Source organism: Leucoraja erinacea, chromosome 3 (genome assembly GCF_028641065.1).
Source record: "Leucoraja erinacea ecotype New England chromosome 3, Leri_hhj_1, whole genome shotgun sequence".
Taxonomy (NCBI): Eukaryota; Metazoa; Chordata; class Chondrichthyes; order Rajiformes; family Rajidae; genus Leucoraja; species Leucoraja erinaceus.
In genome coordinates, this window is record NC_073379.1 from 10,826,302 (window position 1) to 10,848,420 (window position 22,119).

General features: G+C 53.1%; 1 protein-coding gene across 1 annotated transcript in view; it reads right to left on the minus strand.

Moving 5' to 3' along the window:
* LOC129693745 (complement component C6-like) overlaps positions 1-20,349 on the minus strand; it is a 42,833-nt gene extending 22,484 nt beyond the window's left edge. The window contains 8 exon segments of the mRNA XM_055630520.1: positions 3,144-3,344; positions 5,779-5,917; positions 6,267-6,352; positions 6,355-6,413; positions 9,781-9,925; positions 11,943-12,102; positions 12,991-13,181; positions 20,290-20,349. Of these exon segments, the coding sequence (XP_055486495.1) occupies positions 3,144-3,344; positions 5,779-5,917; positions 6,267-6,352; positions 6,355-6,413; positions 9,781-9,925; positions 11,943-12,102; positions 12,991-13,181; positions 20,290-20,349 (1,041 nt within the window).
* Between the last annotated feature and the right edge of the window lie 1,770 nt (positions 20,350-22,119).

Genomic DNA, 22,119 nt, shown 5'->3' on the forward strand with positions numbered 1-22,119 from the left:
GTCCCCATCACACACACACACACACTGTCCCCATCACACACACACACACACACACGGTCCCCATCACACACACTGTCCCCATCACACACTGTCCCCATCACACACACACACACACACACTGTCCCCATCACACACACACACACGGTCCCCATCACACACTGTCCCCCACACACACACTGTCCCCATCACACACACTGTCCCCATCACACACACTGTCCCCATCACACACACACACACTGTCCCCATCACACACACACACACACCACACACACACACACACACTGTCCCCATCACACACACACACACACACTGTCCCCATCACACACACTGTCCCCATCACACACACTGTCCCCATCACACACACACACACTGTCCCCATCATCACACACACACACACACTGTCCCCATCACACACACACACTGTCCCCCATCACACACACACACACTGTCCCCATCACACACACTGTCCCCATCACACACTGTCTCCATCACACACACACACACACACACACACACACACACACACACACACACACACACACACTGTCCCCATCACACACAGTGTCCCCATCACACACACTGTCCCCATCACACACACACTGTCCCCATCACACACACACACACATGTCCCCATCACACACAGTGTCCCCATCACACACAGTGTCCCCATCACACACACACACACACTGTCCCCATCACACACACACTGTCCCCATCACACACACTGTCCCCATCACACACACACTGTCCCCATCACACACACACTGTCCCCATCACACACACACTGTCCCCATCACACACACTGTCCCCATCACACACACTGTCCCCATCACACACACACACACTGTCCCCCCATCACACACACACACACACACACACACACTGTCCCCCATCACACACACACACACACACACACTGTCCCCATCACACACACACACACACACGCACACTGTCAGGACCTGCCTTAAGCCGATTAGACCGATTGCTCCCACTTGGGCCCCGCGGTAGAGTAATGCAAAGCTCCGCTCTAGGATCTTTGGAGTAATCTACTCTCGGCTCGGGTAGATCCACCCCGGGTGGAGGGATGGAGATAGAGTAGACGGGCGCAGGGGGAAGAAAGGGGTAGATGGGGAGGGGGCTGTGAGGGTCAATGGAGAAGGGGGAGAGGGGGAGGTGGGTCGTTCTCTCACGGTCCCGGGGCAGCGATCCCGCTCCTCCAGTCACCGTGGTTCACGCACACAGCCCCCCGGCTCCCCCCCCCCCCCCCCCCCCTCTCTCTGTCCCCGGGGAGACACGGTGAACAACCAAGATCCTACAGGGCGATTTCACGAAAGGTCACTGGATCATAGATCCTCACCCACGTGACCGCAAAATCCAACTGGGGTACAAGCGTCACTTCTGGTACATGGTATTGATGCTGAAAACGTGCACTTTCAAACCCGTTAAAAACCGCGAAAACGGCCCGTTTTTGAGCTGTAAATAACTGTGCCAGTTGGGGTGACCGCGAGGCACAATTATCTTGCTTTAGAGTCCAGAAGGTAAAGAAAAACGAAGGTAAATACAAGAGGGAGCTGAAGGGGGAACAACAGCGGAATTGTTGGCCGTGGAGATATAAAGATCGAAAATATCGGGAATTATCGCATTTGCTCACTGCATTTCATCAAAACTAAGGCATTATTGATGTTTTGATGAAATGCAGCGAGCAAACGCGATAATTCCCGATATTTTCGATCTTTATATCTCCACGGCCAACAATTTCCGCTGTTATTTCCCTTCAGCTCCCTCTTGTATTTACCTTCGTTTTTCTTTATCTTCTGGACTCTAAAGTAAGATAATTGTGCCTCACGGTCACCCCGACTGGCACAGTTATTTACAGCTCAAAAACGGGCCGTTTTCGCGGTTTTTAACGGGTTTGAAAGTTCGAGTTTTCAGCATCAATACCATGTACCGGAAGTGACGTTTGTACCCCAGTTGGATTTTGCGGTCACGTGGGTGAGGATCTATGATCCAGTGACCTTTCGTGAAATCACCCTGTAGACAATAGCGGGAGGGCCGGGCCGGGCTGGGCATTGGAGCAACGTTTGCAAACCTCAGCCTCAGCTCACACCCGTCCGCCCGGACCCCAGCATCCGCTCCTCCCGCCGGCCCTCTCCCTCCCTTCTCTCCTTCCCTTCCCTCTCTCCCTTCTCTCCTTCCCTCTCTCCCTCCCTTCTCTCCTTCCCTTCCCTCCCTCCCTTCTCTCCTTACCTTCCCTGCCTTATTTTTCTCCTTCCTCTCTCTTTTCCCTTCTCTCCTTCCCTCCCTCCCTTCCTCCCCTCCCTCTCTTCATTCTCTCTCCTTCCCTCCCTTCTTCCTCTCTCTCTTTTCCCTTCTCCCCTCCCTCCTTCATCTCTCTCTTTTCCCATCTCCCCTTCCATTCCTCCCTTCTGTCTCTCCTTCCTCTCTCTCTTGTCCATTCTCTCCTTCCCTCCCTTCTTTCTCTACTTCCCTCTCCCTTCTCTCCTTCCTCCCTTCTTCCTTCCTCACTTCTGCGGCGAGGAAGAGACCGTGTTCCACCTGTATATGGAGTGTGAGAGGTTGCTGCCCCTGTTCGACTACCTGAAGGGGTTGCTCCTCAAGTATTGGCGACATTTTGACCCCACACTCCTGATATTTGGGCACCCGGTACAGAGGGGGAGGGTGGTCGGGATGGGGATGGAGGGGGGGGGGGGGGGTTCTCCCTGTCGGTGGCCAATATCTCCCTCCCTGGGCCTGGCCAAGATGGCCATTCGCGGGTCCAGGCAGCGGTAGGCGACGGCCAATTGCCAGGGTCGGCTGCCTGCCCCTTCTCCGGGTCTACGCCCGTGTCCCTGGAGCGGGAACACGCGGTGTCCACGGGGACCTTGGAGGCCTTCCGTGAATGCTGGTCACCACAGGAGACCGAGTGTATAACTGATGATGACAACGTTATTTTGCAATTGATGACTGGTGTTTTGTAAACTGCCACAAAGGCAGTTTTGATGGTGTTACCTTTAGTATGTTTGCATTTTGTTTTCTGAATAAAAGTATTTGTATATATAAAAAAATTAAAAATTATTGAACGGTCAGGCCCAGCGTATTAATCGTATATTACTGTTGCTACGGTGTATTATGATGGCAACTACCTTCTTTTTCGAAGCATTGATCACCTCCTTGAAGCTGGATTTCCGTGTGGTTTTAGTGGTTCTTTTGCGACTGTACAGGATTGGGATGTTGAACCTGTTAGACCTTTCATCGTACACATTGTCTGCATTGTTCACTCCAGATTCATAATCGGCTGCATCCGTGTAAAACTTGGCTGTGACATCATCCTCCAGGACAGTTCTCTGGGTGAAAGGAAGCACCTTGGTCAGAATTCATCCACAGCAACCGCGTTGGAGCATAGATCGCACAATAGTGCGATACACAATCAGGCCCTTCGGCCCACAATGTTCGTGCCACACATGATGCCTTCTGGAGACTACCCTCCCTCTCTTTTGGTCAGGCACATCTTTCTTCATAGCCTTTCCCTTTCATCCTCCACATCTTAGGAACATAGCAGATAGGTGCAGGAGGAGGCCATTCGGCCCTTCGAGCAAGCACCGCCATTCATGTTGATCATGGCTGATCACGGAGAAACTCTGGCAGCTTGTTCCATACACCCACTTCACACCCACTGTGCGAAGGTTGCCCCTCGGGTTCCTATCTTTGCCCCTCTCACCTTCAACGTATGCTCTTTAGTTCTTGATTCCCCAATCCTGTTTACTCAGCACAGCCTCAGAATCAAAGGACGTTCCTTTAGAAAGGAGATGAGGAGGAATTTCTTTCGTCAGAGGGTGGTGAATCTGTGGAATTCATTGCCACAGATGGCTGTGAAAGCCAAGCCAAGCCAAGGGACATTTTCAACGTGGAGAGTGGTAGATTCTTGATTAGTAAGGATGTCAAGGGTTATGGGGAGAAGGCAGGAGAATGGGGTTGAGAGGGAGAGATGCAGTAGATCGGCCATAATTGAATGGCGGAGTAGATTTGATGGACCGAATGGCCTAATTTTCTCCTATCACTTATGGACATGAACGTGGCTTACTGACCCTTAAACTCAATGCCCCAACCAATGTAGTAATGTAGCAAGCTCACCATATGCGGGGAGGGAGGGGGAGGGAGGGGAGAGAGGAGGGGGGGGGGAGCGAGGGAGGGAGGAGGGGGGAGAGGAAGAGAGGGCGGGAGAGGGGAGGGGGGGAGGAGAGGAGAAGGAGAGGGAGGAGGGGAGAGGAGGGGGAGGAGGGGAGAGGGGAGGGGAAGGAGGGAGAGGAGAGGAGAGGAGGAGAGGGGAGGAGGAGGGGGGGGGAGAGGAAAGGGGGGAGAGAGGAGGAGGGGGGGAGGGGGGAGGGAGAGGGGGGGGAGTGGAGGGGGAGGGGAGGAGGGAGAGAGGGGAGAGGAGAGGAGAGGGAGAGGAGGGGGAACGAGAAGGGGGGAGAGGAGAGGAGGGGGGAGAGGGGGAGGGGAGAGAGGGGAGGAGAGGGGGAATTAGGGAGAGGAGAAGGGGGGAGGAGAGGGGGAGGGTGGGCGGGGAAAGGAGAGGATCGGGAGAGCCCGAAGGGTGAGAGGAGTGGGGGTATGGTGGGGGGAGTGGAGGGCTTTTTTACCTTTAACCAGTATTTTCATTTTCAAACAAATTAAGGGTAACTCACAGTGCTGTAAGGACATTTGTCAGTGTTCATTCAGGGCTCTGAGTGAGGCACACCACTTGCAGAGACTAATTGAGGCACACCACTTGCAGAGACTGATTGAGGCACACCACTTCCTGGTTTTATAGTCCCTCCCCCTCCCTCCAGCAGGGGCAGCAGAGAGGAGGGGGAATTTTGTAAAAACATTAATATCTCTGTCATTTTCATCGACTGGAAGAATCCTCGGCACACATGCGGCGGAGGGGGGCTCTGAGCGAGGTGGCCAAAAATGACGGCCATAGGTGGCGGCGTACTCTCGGAAATCGCAGCACAGAATGCCAAAACCGGTCATTGACTTGGCCTCCACTGTCTGTGGCAATGAATTCCACAGATTCACCACCCTCTGGCGAAAGAAGCTCCTCCTCATCTCCGTTCTAAAGGAACATCCTTTAATTCTGAGGCCTAGACTCTCCCATTAGTGGAAGCAACCATGAACCCACCACTCGCTGTGTGAAAAGGTTGCCCCTCAGCTTCTTTCTAAATCTTTCCTGCCTCACCTTAAAGCGATGCTCTCTTGTTCTTTAATCCTGAGAAAATGGGTAGGGAAAAGATGAAGATACAGAGTGCAGAATAATAGTTCTCAGCATTGTAGAGCACCAGTTCCAGAGACAAAGTCCAATGTCCGCAATGGGGTAGAGGTGAATCGGGCAGCACCCTTGCACGGCACGGTGGCGCTGCGGTAGAGTTTCTGCCTTACAGTGAATGCAGCTCCAGAGACCCGGGTTCGATCCCGTCTGTGGGTGCTGTCTGTAGGGAGTTTGTACGTTCTCCCCGTGACCTGCGTGGGTTTTCTCCGAGATCTTCGGTTTCCTCCCACACTCCAAAGACGTACAGGTTTGTAGATTAATTGGTTTGGTAAATGTAAATATTGTCCCTAGTGTGTGCAGGATAGTGTTAGTCAGTGTGCGGGGATCGCTGGTCGGCGCGGACCCGGTGAGCCGAAGGGCCTGTTTCCGCGCTGTATCTCTAAACTAAACTCAACTCAACTAAGCTAAACTTATGGAAGGAAGGCGCTGGAGCCTGATAGCAGCGGGGAGGAAGCAGTTGGTGAGGATACCTTCAGGGTGAAGTTGAGCAGGTTGCTGGGCATTCGGTAGAGATTGTCGATGATATGCTCAGTCACAGTGTTGCAGTCTTTGCCGAAGAAAGTGTTGTCGAGGACTTCCCCGGCCAACTCGCCGGCCAGGGCGTTGAACCTGCGGACAGAGAGGGCACAGGGGCAGTGAGGCCGGCTCAGAGAGAGGGCCTGGCCGGAGAACACGGCTCAGGGCCATGGCTGGTGACAGTCACCTCACAGTCGGAGTGATCTCCACAACAACAGGTGCTCACTCCCTCTCCCCTCCCTCCCCTCCCCCATCTCTCCCCGCCTCACCCCCCGATTCCTCCGCTCTCCGAACCCCCACCCCCACCTTCCCCTCCCCCGCCTCCCTCACCCCACACCCATGGCCTCCACCGCCATCCACCAACCCAGCCTAGTATGACCGCTGTGTCCCGAGGCCGGGGTCAGCCCGCGCTGACCTGCGACCCCTGACCCCGGGCTCAGGCCTACCCGCTGCGATGAGCTGGGCCGCCGGGATGGCCGGTATGTGGCGGGGGCAGGGGTGAGTTTTCTTCAGGCACCTCTCCTCGTCTCCGACCCGTCGCTGCAGTCCCTCTGCGTGTTGCATCGCAGCTTCGGTGAGATGCAGCGGCCTGCAGCGGCATGGGGGGGGAGGGGAGGAGGGGGGGAGAGAGGGAGGGGGGGGGGCAGGCAGTGGCACAGGGATGGATGAAGAGAGGGCAGGGATGAAGAGAGGGAGAGGGGGGGGGGGAAGGGAGGAGAGAGGGGAGGAGAAGGGGAGGGGAGGGGGAGGACGGGGAGAGAGAGGGGCAGAGAGGGGAGAGGGAGAGAAGAGGGGCAGAGGGGAAGGCAAGAGGGAGAGAGAGGGGAGGGGAGAGAGAAAGAATAGAGGAGGGGGAGAGAGAGGGAAGGAGAGAGAGATGGGGGATGGGGGGGGGGGAGAGAGAGGGGAGGGGTGGGGGGAAAGCAGATGGGAGGGGGAGAGAGAGGGGAGAGGAGGGCAGGGGGGGGGACAGAGGGGGAGATGGGGAAGGCAGGGGGAGAGATGGGCAGTTCAGGGGGGAGAGGGGGAGGGGTGCGGTGAGAGCAGGGGGAGTAAGGAGGGGGGAGGGGAGGATGGAGCAGGCAGTAGGGATGCAGGGAGGGGTGGGGTAGAGAAGGGGAGGAGAGGAGCGAGGCAGCAAAATGGAAAGGGTAGGGGCAGGTGGGGAGGCAGAGACAGGATAGACAGTCAGAACCTTTTTCCCAGGGTGGGAATGTCAATGACTGGAGGGCAGAGTTTAAAGGTGAGAGGGGTAAAGTTTAAAGGAGATGTGCGGGGCAAGTTATTTTTACACAGAGGGTGGTGGGTGCCTGGAACGTGTTGCCTGGGGTGATGGTGGTGGAGGCCAATACGAGAGTGGTGTTTTAGATGCTTTTAAATCGGCACATGGATATGTAGAGAATGGGCGCGTATGGATCACGCGTGGGCAGAGGAGATGAGTTAATCTTGGCAACATGTTCAGCACGGACATTGGGGGCCGAAGGGCCTGGTCTACCGGGGATGACTGAATTAACTCATGATTGGCGTTTGGGCCTGTACTCGCTGGAGTTTAGAAGGATGAGGGGAAAATCAGTGAAACTTACCGAATAATGAAAGGCCCGGACAGAGTGGACGTGGAGAGGATGTAGCCGCCGTTGGGAGAGTCTAGGACTAGAGGGCACAGCCTCAGAATAAAAGGATGTACCTTTAGAATGGAGATGAGGAGGAATTTCTTTAGTCAGAGGGTGGTGAATCTGTGGAATTCATTGCCACAGGTGGCTTTGGAGGCCAAGATATTGGGTATTTTTAAAGCAGAGATCGATCGATTCTAGTTTGGGAAGAGCAACAAAGGTTATGTGGAGAAGGAAAGAGAAAGGTGAAGGAAGGAGGGGAAAGTAGATCAGCCATGAGTGAATGGCGGGAGGAGAGTAGACCTGGTAGGTCGAATGGCCCGATATGGCGGTAGAGTTGCTGCCTTACATTGAATGCCGTGCCGGAGACCCGCGTTCGATCCCGACTATGGGAGCAGTCTGTATGGAGTTTGCACGTTCTCCCAGTGACCCGCATAGGTTTTTCCTCAGATACTCGGTTTCATCCCACACTCCAAAGACGTGCAGGTTTGTAGGTTAATTGGCTTGGTCAATGTAAAAATTTTGTCTCGTGGGTGTGTGTAGCAGAGTGTTAATGTGCGGGGATCGCTGGTCGGCGTGGACTCGGTGGACCGAAGGACCTGTTACCACGCTGTATCTATAAACTAAACTAAACTCAACTAAAAAGATTGGCCTAATTCTGTTCCAATGTCTTAAGGTCTTCTGCTGGACTAAATAAAATCTCCTTATACCTTCCCTCCAAGAAACCCCCTGAGGGGGAGAAGACGGAATGACCGGGAATGAGACAAGTCTGTGATTATGTTGGCTGCTTTCCCGAGGCAGCGTGAAGTGTAGATGGAGTTGAGTCTGTCTGCTGGACTGGGCCAGGTCTACAACTCTGCAGTTTCTTGCGGTCTTGGGCAGAGCTGTTCCCAAACCAAACTGTGATGTAACCCGACAGTGTGCTTTCTATGGTGAACTAGCAAGTATGCTTGACGCAAAATGCTGGAGTAACTCAGTGGGTCAGGCAGCATCTCTGGAGAGAAGGAATGGGCTTCTCACCAGAGGTGCTGCCTGACCCGCTGAGTTACTCCAGCATTTTGTGTCTACCTTCGATTTAAACCGGCATCTGCAGTTCTTTCCTACACATAGAAAGTATGCTTTCTATGATGCATCTGTAGTAACATGTTACAAGGATGTTGCCAGGACTCGTGGGTCTGAGCTACAGGGAGAGGTTGAGCAGGCGAGGACTTTATTCAGTGGAGCGCAGGGTGATGAGGGGTGATCCTAATGGGGTGTACAAAATCATGAGCGGAATAGATCAGGTAAATGCTCAGAGTCTCTTGCCCAGAGTAGAGGAACTAAGAACCACAAGTTGAGAGGGGAACAAATTTAATAGGAACCTGCGGGATAACCTTTTTCACACAAAGGGTGGTAGGTGTATGGAACGAGCTGCCTGAGGAGGTTGTTAGGGCGGTTACGGTGGCACATCATAGAGTTGCTGCCTTACAGCGAATGCAGCGTCGGAGACCAGGGTTCGATCCTGACTACGGGTGCTGTATGTACGGAGTTTGTACGTTCTCCCTGTGATCTGCGTGGGTTTTCTCCGAGATCTTCGGTTTCCTCCCACATTCCAAAGACCTACGGGTTTGTAGGTTAATTGGCTCGGTAAATGTAAAAAGGCATTGTCCCTGTGTTTAAGAAAGAACTGCAGGTGCTGGTAAAATCGAAGGCAGACACAAAATGCTGGAGTAACTCAGCGGGTGAGGCAGCATCTATGAGGAGAATGAATGGGCGACCTTTCGGGTCGAGACCCTTCTTCAGACTGATGTCAAGGGAGGGACAAAGATAGGATGTAGGTGGAGACGGTAAGGCTGGTGGGAGCTCTAGGAAGGGGGAGGGGATGGAGAGAGAAGGCAAGGGCTATTGAAAGTTGTCCCTGGTGGATGTAGGATCGTGTTAATGTGCGCGGACCCGGTGGGCTGAAGGGCCTGTTTCCGCGCTGTATCCCTAAACTAAACTAAACTAAAGTCGAGGCAGGGACTATTGGAACGTTTAAGAAACATTCACTGTATATGTTACGTGGATAGGACAGGTTTAGAGGGATATGGGCCAAACACAGGCAGGTGGGATTAGTGTAGATGGGGCATGTTTGGCAGTGTGGGCAAGTTGGGCCGAAGGGCCTGTATCCTCAGTGTAAGACCATTTTGCACAACCCCTATGACTGTTGCACTGAAGGCAGCAGCGGTGTGGAGCAGAGTTTGCATTGAGCAACAGCTGAGGTTAGGTGAGGTTGCGTGTGGGCCCATCGCAGGCTGAAGGCTGGCAGAAGGAGCGATCGGGCCGAATGGCGGAAGCCGGTCCGGTCTGGGCCGGGCGAGGGTTTACCGTTCTTGCACTGGAACTTGTCGCGGCAGTTGATCTGATGGATGGTGCATAAGGTGATGGGCAGGCAGGGCCGATCGGCAGTCATGTCCAGCTCCTCACATTGTCCCCCGAACTGGGCCGGCCTCACCAGCTTCCTGTAACGGAACTGCAGACGGCGGGGGGGGGTCAGGGGGGAGACAGGGTGGGGGAGAGATTGTGCGGGGAGGGGGAGACAGGGTGGGGGGGAGAGGACGTGCAGGGAGGGGGGAGACAGGGTGGGGGAGAGAGAGAGTGCAGGGAAGGGGAGACATGGGAGAGGAGAGAGATCGTACCGGGAGGGGGAGATCATTGGGGAGGACCCGTTGGGGAGGGGAGAGATGCAGGAGAGGGAGGGGAGATAAGAGAGAGAGATGGGGGGGGGGGGAGGGGGATGGGGGGGGAGAGATGTGTGGTGGGGAAAGGGGAGAGAGATGAGCGGGGAGGGAGGAACACATAGAGGGAGAAGCACATGGGGAGGGAGGGATACATTGGAGGAGTGTGGATGGGTTCGAGGAATGGATGCTGTATGTGAGTTGGGAGTGGGCGGGTTTTGTCACGACAGGTGCAGGGGGTGGGATTGGAGGAAGGGGCAAGGTTTGGGGGATCGGGGATCAGGGGGCCTGAGCCGGGTGTTACCCGTCTGTGGGAGCAGGGGATGGGGCAGGGTTTGGGGGGTCAGTGTTGAGGAGGTTGAGGGGATCCTGTCATATGTTGATGGAATGGAGCGGCTGGGCTTGTATACTCTGGAATTTAGAAGGATGAGAGGAGATCTCATTGAAACATATAAAGGGCCTGTCCCACTTGGGCGACCTAATCCGCGAGTTCAGGCGAGTTTGCCCTTGACATACTCGCGGCATGGTCGACACGAGGTCGTAGGAAGTCTTTGTAACTCTCCTTCATGCTCAAGAGTGGTCTCCGCGCACTCGAGGCCTCAGCTAGGTCGCGGCTTTTTTTTCAATATGTTAAAAAATGCCCGCGAGTAAAAAAAGGTTGCCATGGAAAAAATCGATACTTTTTTTACTCGTAGGTTTAGTCGTAGTAGGTCGGCATGTTAGTCGTAGGTAATCTAGGGTAGTCGAAGGTAGTCGTAGATAGTCTTCATCATAGTCGAAGGGAAGTTTAAGGGAGGTCGAAGAAGGTCGTCTTCACTCTCCACTATTCGGTGTCCAATTTTCCCGGTCAGTCGTAGCTAGTTGAAGCTGGTCTTCTACATAGTCGAAGGGGGTCTTCAAAATGTCATTTTTACAACGCTTCTAAACTCGCCAATTAGGTGGCCCAAGTGGGACAGCCCCTTAACATTATTAGGGGGTTTGGACATGCTAGAGGCAGGAAACATGTTCCCGATGTTGGGGGAGTCCAGAACCAGGGGCCACAGTTTAAGAATTTAAGGGGTGAGACATTTTAAGGGGGTAAGCCATTTAGAACGGAGATGAGGAAACACTTTTTCACACAGAGTTGCGAGTCTGTGGAATTCTCTGCCTCAGTGGGCGGTGGAGGCCGGTTCTCTGGATGCTTTCATGAGAGAGTTAAGGGCCAGTCCCACTTGGCGAATTTTTCGGCGACTGCCGGCGCGTATCGGGTGGCCAAAAGATTTCAAAATCCAGCGGCGACGAAAAAGAATGTTGCGACACCGCGCGTCAATACGTCATCATTCCGCGTCACAACACAAATATTTAGGTGACCTGATACGTCAGTCAATGATGTCGGCAGGCGCCGAAAATAAGCGGCAAGTGGGACAGGCCCTTAAGATAGAGCACTTAACGATAGCGGAGTCAGGGAATATGGGGAGAAGCCAGGAACGGGGTACTGATTGTGGATGATCAGCCATGATCACAGTGAATGGTGGTGCTGGCCTACTCCTGCGCCTATTGTCTATTATCTATTGTTTATTGTCCGGGCCGGGGGATACCCTGTCTTTGGGAGCAGGGGATAGGGCAGGATTTGGGGGGGGGTCGGGGTGTCGGGGTTCAGGGGGTCTGGGTCGGGAGATACCTGTCTTTGGCAGCAGGGGATAGGGCAGGATTTGGGGGGGGTCGGGGTTCAGGGGGGTCCAAGCCGGGGGATACCTGTCTTTGGCAGCAGGGGATAGGGCGGGATTTGGGGGGGGGGGGGGTCGGGGTTCAGGGGGCCAAGCCGGGGGTTACCTGTTTGCGGGAGCAGGGCTCACAGTCTGACCAGGTGGCCCATTCGCCCACGGTACAGGGGGTGCTACAGCCGGCCAGGTTACAGGCGGAGTACTCCACCCCTGGCGCACACACAGACGCACAGCTGAACTTGTAGTAGTACTCGTTCTTCACAAACTGCCTGTGGGGAGGAGGTGGCGTGGGGCAGGGGTGTGAGTGGCTGTAAAAACCCCCTCCCCCCTGCCCACAACACCCCCTCCCCAATTCCCTCTCCCCTCCCCCTCACTCCCCTCCCCACCCCTCCCCTCCCCCCTCTACCACTCCCCTCCCCGTCCCCCCGTCTCCACCCCCTGCCCCTTCCCCTCTCTCCCCCCTCCCTCCCTCTCTACCCCCCTCCATCCCTCTCTCCCCCCCCCTCCCTCCCTCCCTCCCCCTCCCCTCCCTCTCTCCCCCTTCCTCCCTCCCTCTCTACCCCCTCCCTCCCTCTCTCCCCCCTCCCTCCCTCTCTCCCCCCCTCCCTCTCCTCTCTCCCCCCTCCCTCCCTCCTCTCTACCCCCTCTCCCTCCCTCTTACCCCCTCCCTTCTCTCTCTCCCCCCCTCCCTCTCCCCTCTCTACCCCCCCCCCTCCCTCTCTCCCCCTCCCTCTCTCCCCCATCCCCTCCCCCCTCTCCCTCTCTATCCCCCCCTCCCCCCCCCGGTCTCCCAGGGTGGGAAGCATTAACCTGTGCTGGGTGATCCGGCTGTCAACCCCCCCCCCCCCCCACCCCCCCCCCCCCCCCCCCCCCCACTCCCCCCACCCCTCTCCCACCCCTACCCCCCTCTCCCCACCCATCTCCCCACCCCTCCCTTCCTCACCTCTCTCTCACCTCTCTCTCTCCCCTCCCCATCCCCCACCCTCTCTCCCCACCCGTCTCCCCCATCCCTCTCCCCCCATCCCTCTCCCCACTCTTCTCGCTCCTCCTTACTGCTCTCCCCCCCTACCCCCCTCTTCCTACCCCTCTCTCCCCACCCCTCTCTCCCCAACCCTCCCCCCCACCTCTCTCCCCTCCCCAGGGTGGGGGGTGCTGACCTGTGCCGGGTGCTCTGTCCACCTCCACAGGTCACGGTGCAGGCCGTCCACTGGGTCCAAGGGAACTTCTCGCAGAAGCAGGCGTGTGTGCGGCTGGCAGGGCCAGGCCCAGGAGCAGCAGAGTCAAGGGGAGACTCGCTCCTCCCATTGCAGGGGCTGGCAGGCAGACGATGGGCTGAACTACACAACACCTACAGCAGGGACACACAGTCAACAGGCCCAGCCCGGCCCTCACTGTCCCCTCTGACCCCTCACCCCCAACCCCCCTGTGCCTCCCCGACACCTCACCCCCGTGTCGCATCTTCTGCGGTTGCAGGGGAAACTACCTGGGGAGGGGGTGGTTTGGGTGGGAAGGGACGAGTTGACCAGGGAGTTGTGGAGGGAACGGTCTCTGGGGAAAGCAGAAAGGGGTGGAGGTGGGAAGATGTGGCCAGTAGTGGGATCCCGTTGGAGATGGAGAAATTATATGCTGTATTTGACGGCTGATGGGGTGGAAGGTGAGGACAAGGGGACTGTCTTTGTTACGAATGGGGGTTGGGGGAGTAAGAGCGGAGCTGCGGGATATCGAGGAGACCCCAGTGAGAGCCTCATCTAAGATGGAAGAGGGGAACCCCCGTTCCCTAAAGAATGAGGACATCTCTGATGCCCTGGAATGGAAAACCTCATCCTGGGTGCCGATGCGGCGTAGACGGAGGAATTGGGAGTAAGTGATAGAATCATTGCGGGAAACAGGGTGGGAATAAGTGTAGTCTAGATAGCTGTGGGAGTCATTGGGTTTATAATAGGTGTCAGTTGATAATCTGTCTCCTGTGATGGAGACAGTGTGATCAACAAAAGGTAGGGAGATGTCGGAGATGGCCCAAGTGAATCTGAGTGCAGGATGGAAATTAGTGGTGAAGTTGATGAAGTCTACCTTCGGTTTAAACCAGCATCTGCAGTTACCTCCTACACATTGCCCCAGCATTCTTGTAGACCTCTCTACACCCTCACCCTTCCTTGTGCAGGAAGGAACTGCAGATGCTGGTTCAAACCGAAGATAGACATAAAAAGCTGCAGCAACTCAGCGGGTCAGGCAGCATCTCTGGAGAGAAGGAATGGGTGACATTTCGAGTCAAGACCCTTCTTCAGACTGAGAGTCCGGGGGAAAGGGAAACGAGAGATATAGACAGGGATGTAGAGAGGTATAGAACAAATGAATGAAAGATAGGCAAAAAAATAACAATGATCAATATAGAAAATAGTGCAGGAGGCCATTCGAACCTGCACCGCCATTCATTGTGATCATCCACAATCAGTAACCCGTGCCTGCCTTATCCCCATATCCCTTGATTTCACTAGCCCCGACTGCTCTATCTAACTCTATCTTCGGTTGAAACCAAGGAAGCCGGCCATTGTTAGTTGCGGGCTAGGTGAGAACGTACAACCCAGCGGTATAAATATTGATTTATCTAACTTGAAGTAACCGTTGCATCCCCTCTCTCTCCGTCCGTCCGTCCGCCCACCATCCTAGTTGTGGTACTAGTTTCACTGTCGTTCTGCTGAGTTTCATTGTCTGTATTTCGCTGAACACCTCCGCTCAGTCCGCCTAGGCTTCCATGATCACCCAGTTGCCAAACACTTGAACTCCCCCTCCCATTCCCACACTGACCTTTCTGTCCTGAGCCTCCTCCACTGTCAGAATGAATTACAACCCAGCGGAAGGAAAATTGATTGCTCGAACTTCAAGTAACCCTCTCTCTCCCCGTCCCGCCCCACCCAAGCTCTCCGATTAGTTTCACTGCCCTTCTGATTCATTTTACTGATTGTCACCTTCCCCTCAGCCAACATTGATCCATTCTACATTTCCTTATCATAGTCTGCTGCGATCTGTCGTTTTCATACCTTACCCTTCCATATCTCCAGACTCCCTCTCCCCTGACTTTCAGTCTGAAGAAGGGTCTCGACCCAAAACGTCACCCATTCCTTCTCTCCCGAGATGCTGCCTGTCCTACTGAGTTACTCCAGCAATTTTGTGTCTATCTTCGGTGAAAACCAGCATCTGCAGTTCCTTCCTACACATAACTAATTTTCACCTCGTCCACAGCCAACAATGGCCTCTCTCCTTCATCATGGTTATTTTTTTGCATACCTTTCATTCATTTGTTCTATATCTCTCTGCATCACCATCTATATCTCTCATTTCCCTTTCCCCTGACTCTCAGAATGAAGCAGGGTCTCGACCCTGCTTGGAATTCTGTCTGTGGAATTCTGTGGAAATCTCTGCCTCAGAGGGTAGAGGCAGGTTCTCTGGATGCTTTCAAGAGAGAGCTAGATAGGGCTCTTAAAAATAGCGGAGTCAGGGGATATGGGGAGAAGGCAGGAATGGCGTACTAATTGGGGATGATCAGCCATGATCACATTAAATGGCAAGAAGGGCCAAATGGCCTCCACCTGCACCTATTGTCTATTGACACGAAACGTCACCCATTCCATTTCTCCAGACCCACTGAGTTACTCCAGCATTTTGTGTCTATCATGACTTTCTTACTCAATGCCCAAACTGATGAAGGCAAGCACTCCGTATGCCACCCTATACTCTCATCATTTTAGTTTCTGCATTTAAATCCTAAATCCTACACCATCTCCCCCCCCCCCCCCCCCCCCCCCTCCCACGGCTCCAACAGGCCCCCCCCCCCCCCCCCCCCCCTCCCACGGTCTAACAGGCTCCCAGTGACCCTGTTCTTCCAGACCAGGAAATATCCCTGGATGTCCAGGGTGATAAATGCTGTTGAAATGCAAACGCCACCTCCATGAAGTGAGAGGTGGGATAGAAATATCCCAGCTACAGAACTCTCGGAGGTTGGGCACCGCATGCCAAGGAGAGAGCAATGCGGGCGGGTGGACGGGTTAGCTTCAGTACAGAGGTACTCACCAGTGTCCCGCGCCCAGGATGAATCCACTCGCACCGCTCCCCTGTTCAACAGCCAGCCTCTGTTGGCTTCTCGGATCACAGATTTATTTTCCTCAAAACAGGAAGGCAGCGGGAAAGAAAGAAAAAAAAATCTGGACTGTGAAGTGGGAGTGCTGTGCTGCAGCCAATATAAACAGTCTTGTTCCCAGGGCAGAAGAATCAAGGAGAGGGCAAAGGGTTAAGGTGAGAGGGCATAGTGCACCATGCTCATTGCTCAGTTTAGAGTTGCTGCACGGAAACAGGCCCTTCGGCCCCACCGAGTCCACGCCGACCATCGATCACCGACTCACACATAGTTCTATGTTATCCCACTTTCTCATCCACTCCCTACACACTAGGGGCAATTTACAGAGGGCCAATTAACCTGCACACCCGCACGTCTTTTGGATGTGGGACCCGGACAAAGGAACCCGCGGTCACAGGGAAAACGTGCAAACACCACACAGACAGCACCCGAGGTCAGGATCGAACCTGAGTCCCCGACAGCGTGGTATTATGGTGGAAGATAATTATGAAAAAGATGAATTATTGCACGGGGCAGTGTTTATTTTCTCTAGTTGAATGAATGAATGAAAACTTTATTGTCATTCAGATATACACCTAGACACAGTGCACCTTGAACGAAATTTCGTTGCATTTTACTCTCCAAAATCAGTTAAAAGTTAAAAGTTCTAGGTGCGTCCATAAAAATGCCTCATGCGCATGGTTCTGTAAAATAAATATATATAAAAAGTTTTTAAAAAGTGTCGATATTTAAAAAGTTCTAGCCTCGGTTTTTTTGATTGTTCAGTAATCTTATGGCCTGGGGGATGAAGCTGTTGCAGAACCTGGTTGTCCCGCTCTTCATGCTGCGGTACCTCCTCCCAGAGTTAAGCAGTATGAACAGTCCAAATTGTGGGTGTGTGGGGGCTCTGGTAATGCCCTTAGCTCTAATCAGACAGCGCTTGTACCCCATGTCCATGATGGAAGGAAGAGAAGTCCCAATGATTGCAAAATAGTTTTTAGTATTTGAATGTTTGCAAGTTGGTCAGCATCTACCTAGTCCAACTTTTCACAGGGTACGGGAATCAAGAACAATGGTTTAAGAAACAGTTAGACAGGAACATGGATAGGGCAGGTTTAGAAGGATATGGACCAAATGCAGGCAGATGGGATTAGTGTAGCTGGGGCATGTTGGCCGGTGTGGGCAAGTTGGACCGAGGGGCCTGTTTCAATAAATAATAGACAATAGGTGCAGGAATAGGCCATTCGGCTCTTCGAGCCAGCACCGCCATTCACTGTGATCATGGCTAATCATCCACAATCAGAACCCCGTTCCTGCCTTCTCCCCATATCCCTTGACTCCGCTATCTTTAATAGCCCTAGCTATCTCTGGAAAGCATCCAGAGAATTGGCCTCCACCGCCTTCTGAGGCAGAGAATTCCACAGACTCACCACTCTCTGAGTGAAAAAGTGTTTCCTCGTCTCCGTTCTAAATGGCCTACCCCTTATTCTTAAACTGTGGCCCCTGGTTCTGGACTCCCCCAACATCGAGAACCTGTTTCCTCTCGTGTGTCCGATCCCTTAATAATCTTATATGTTTCAATAAGATCCCCTCTCGTCGGTCTAAATTCAAGAGTATACCTCTCCCTTCCCCCTCTACTCACCCACCTCTCTCTTCACTGCAGCCCTGCCTCACTCCCCCTCATCACTCTTTCCCTCCTCCACCCTGCTGTCCTGCCCACCCCTCGCCTGCCTCTTATCCAGCACCAGGAAGGAAACTGGGTCTCTGGCGCTGCGTGACAACAGCTCTACAAGCTCTGCCTCTGTGACGCTAATTGGTATCGGCGTTGATTTGTCATTGATACATGCTCAAAGATAAATTTTAAATGATGTCACAGTACCTGCCTCTGGGTAGCTCATTCCTAAGTTTATGTTCATAAGTGATAGGAGCAGAATTAGACCATTCAGCCCATCAAGTCTACTCTACCATTCAATCATGGCTGTCTCTCCCTCCTAATCCCATTCTGCTCTCTCCAAAACCCTGACGCCTGCACTAATCAAGAATCTTAGCCTTAAAAATATCCATGGACTTGGCCTCCACAGCCTCCTGTGGCAATGAATTCCACAGATTCGCCACCCTCTGACGAAATAAATTCTTCCTCATTCCTTCCTAAAGGAATGTCCTTTAATTCTGAGGCTATGACCTCTGGTTTTAGACTCTCCCACTAGTGGAAACATCCTCTCCACATTCCATGTACCCACCACTCGCTGTGTGAAAAAGTTCCTTCTAAATCTTTTCTCCCTCACCTTAAAGCTATGGCCTTTTATTATAGTGTCATGGAGTGATACATAGAAACATAGAAAATAGGTGCAGGAGTAGGCCATTCGGCCCTTCGAGCCTGCACCGCCATTCAATATGATCATGGCTGATCATCCAACTCAGTATCCTGTACCTGCCTTCTCTCCATACCCCCTGATCCCTTTAGCCACAAGGGCCACATCTAACTCCCTGTTAAATATAGCCAATGAACTTGCCTCAACTACCTTCAGAGAATTCCAGAGATTCACCACTCTCTGTGTGAAAAAATGTTTTCCTCATCTCGGTCCTAAAAAATTTCCCCCTTATCCTTAAACTGTGACCCCTTGTTCTGGACTTCCCCAACATCGGGAACAATCTTCCTGCATCTAGCCTGTCCAACCCCTAAAGAATTTTGTAAGTTTCTATAAGATCCCCCCTCAATCTTCTAAATTTTAGCGAGTACAAACCGAGTCTATCCAGTCTTTCTTCATATGAAAGTCCTGCCATCCCAGGAATCAGTCTGATGAACCTTCTCTGTACTCCCTCTATGGCAAGAATGTCTTTCCTCAGATTAGGAGACCAAAACTGTACCACAAACTCCAGGTGTGGTCTGACCCTACGCAGTTCTCCCTGCTCCTACCTCAAATCTTTTGCTATGAATGCAACATACCATTCGCCTTGCATGCCTACTTTTAATGACTGGTCCATGACACCCAGCTCGTTGCACCCCCTTTCCTAATCGGCCACCATTCAGTCTACTTTCCTGTTTTTGCCACCAAAGTGGATAACCTCATATTTATCCACATTATACTGCATCTGCCATGCATTTGCCCACTCACCCAGCCTATCCAAGACACCTTGCAGCCTCCTAGCATCCTCCACACAGCTAACACTGCCCCCCAGCTTCGTGTCATCCGCAAACCTGGAGATGTTGCATTCAATTCCCTCGTCCAAATCATTTATATCTGGTCCCAGCACTGAGCCTTGCGGTACCCCACTAGTCACTGCCTGCCATTGTGAAAAGGACCCGTTTACTCCTACTCTTTGCTTCCTGTCTGCCAGCCAGTTCTCTATCCACATCAATACTGAACCCCCAATACCGTGTGCTTTAAGTTTGTATACTAATCTCTTGTGTGGGACCTTGTCGAAAGCCTTCTGGAAGTCCAGATATAACACATCCACTGGTTCTCCCTTATCAACTCTACTAGTTACATCCTCGAAAAATTCTATAAGACAGTGTGGTCTCCAAATTTGAGGAAGGACATTCTTGCTATTGAGGTGGTGCAGTGTAGGTTCACTAGGTTAATTCCCGGGATGGCGGGACTGACATATGTTGAAAGAATGGAGCGGCTGGGCTTGTATACACTGGAATTTAGGATGAGAGGCGATCTTATTGACCACAGTAAATGGCAGTGCTGGCTCGAAGGGCCGAATGGCCAACTCCTGCACCTATTGCCTATTGAGTAGAGGGGGAAGAGAGAGGAGGGTGGGTGGTGGAATAGGGGAAGAGATGGGTGAGTGGTGGGAGGGGGTGAGATGAAGAGGGGGGGAGGAGTGATGCGGGGTGGATTGCGGTGAAGAGGGTGAGGGTTTTGTGCGTGGTGGGTGGGGCACAGTTGTGGGGGTGATGGGTTGGGTTCGTTAGTGGACAATTGGGCAGGGGGCTGGCTATACATGAAGGTGTTGGGGAGAGGGGTGGCTGGGACAGTGGAGGAGGGAGGCTGGAAAAGATGAGCAAGACACTGGAAGGCCTTTCATTGACGGGCTAGTTTAGGTGACCGCTGTAGGTATCGAGCCAGCACCGCCATTCAATGTGATCATGGCTGATCATCCACAATCAGTACCCCGTTCCTGCCTTCTCCCCATCTCCCCTGACTCCGCTATTTTTAAGAGCCCTATCTAGCTCTCTCTTGAAAGCATCCAGAGAACCTGCCTCCACCGCCCTCTGAGGCAGAGAATTCCACAGACTCACCACTCTCTGTGAGAACCACTCTCTGCCTGGGTTGTGGGACTCTGATCTGAGTTGAATCACCAAACTGTATAGCATTGGACAGGCCTTTCGGCCCACTTTGTCCATGCTGGCTAAGTAGGCATTCTGGGCTGCTCCCATGTTCTGCATTTGGTCCATGTGCGTCTAAACCCTTCCTATCCTTAAATCTGCCCAAATGTCTTTTAAAATTCGTAATTGTGTTTGTGCTCCCGTAGCTTCCTCCGACCACCCTCTGAGTGGAAATGTTGTCCCTGAGGTTCCTCTTAAATCTCCCCCCTCTCCCCTTAAGCCTGAGCCCTCTAATTTTAGAATCCTCCGCCCTGTGGAAAAAAAAGTGTCACGGTGGCACGGTGGTAGAGTTGCTGCCTTACAGCCAATGCAGCGCCAGAGACCCAGGTTCGATCCCAACTATGGGTGCTGTCTGTACGGAGTTTGTACATTCTCCCCGTGACCTGCGTGGTTTTTTTTTTCTCCGATATCTTCGATTTCCTACCACACTCCAAAGACGTGCAGGTTCGTAGGTTAATTGGCTTGGTAAATGTAAAAATTGTCCCTGGTAGACAAAAGTGCTGGAGAAACTCAGCGGGTGCAGCAGCATCTATGGAGCGAAGGAGATAGGCAACGTTTCGGGCCGAAACCCTTCATCAGACTGAAGAGAGGTTTCGGCCCGAAACATCACCTATTTCCTTCGCTTCATAGATACTGATGCACCTGCTGAGTTTCTCCAGCACTTTTGTCTACCTTCGATTTTCCAGCATCTGCAGGTCCTTCTTAAATAAAAATTGTCCCCAGTGGGTGTAGGATAGTGTTAATGTGCGGGGATAGCTGGTCGGCGCCGACCCCGTGGGCCGAAGGGCGTTTCTGCGCTGTATCTCTAAAAACTTTATCCATGCCCCTCATGACCTTGTGTACCTCGATAAGGTCATCCCTCAGCCTCTTACCCTCCAAAGAAAAAATTCTCAGCCTATCCAACCTCTCCCTGCAACTCAAGCCCACAGGCCCAGGTAACATGCTGGTGAATCCTCTCTGCACCCTCTCCAACTGAATTACATATTTTGATTTACTGGCCGACCAGCTAATGACAAGTGGATGTCATTAAGATGTAAAATGTTGGCTGGGAAGGAGTGTTTATCTGGAATGTGAGGCTGTGGCTCCCGACTCGGACAGATGTGGCCGGCTCCCAGCTGTTTTGCTCTCCATGTCTTCCCTTGAGGTCGGGCTGGAGACGAGGTTGGGGTGGGGGGGGGGGGGGGGGGATTGTTTCCAGTAAATGGGGCGGAGGGGGAGTGCGGGAAAGACTTGGAACACTGGATGAGTTACAGATGGACTCCTGGCTAGATTTGTAAATCACGATCGCAGACGGACACAAAATGTGAGAGTAACTCTGCGGGACACGCAGCATCTCTGGAGAGGAGTAGGCGACGTTTCGGGTCGAGGCCCTTCTTCATGATCACAGGTCAGCCTGACCCCAGGACTGTGTGGAGACCCTGTAGAGTAAGGGTGAGGGGAGAGGAGAGGAGGAGGGTGAGGAATCCATACCAGTCCATTACAACAGCCCGCAGCCTCAAATCCAAGCAGCAGTCCTTGGTGAACCACTGCCAGATCGGGCCACTGGAGACAGAGTGCACAGCCCACAGCAGAACTGATTAATCAACAGTAAGGTTTTGTTTACTGACCTTTCACAAAACATTGGGAACATAGGAATTCAGTGTCTCCACCCCTCCAACTGCTCTGCTAATCATCAAGTTCATGGCCATGTTTCCAGCCTTTCCCAGCACTGTCCCCATATCCCTTGCATTCCCAGAAATCTATCTGTTTTCATATGTCTCCGGCACAGAAACAGGCCCTTCAGCCCGACTTGTCCATGCCAAGCAATATGCCCTATCCATCCCTTTGTCTGTGTTTAGC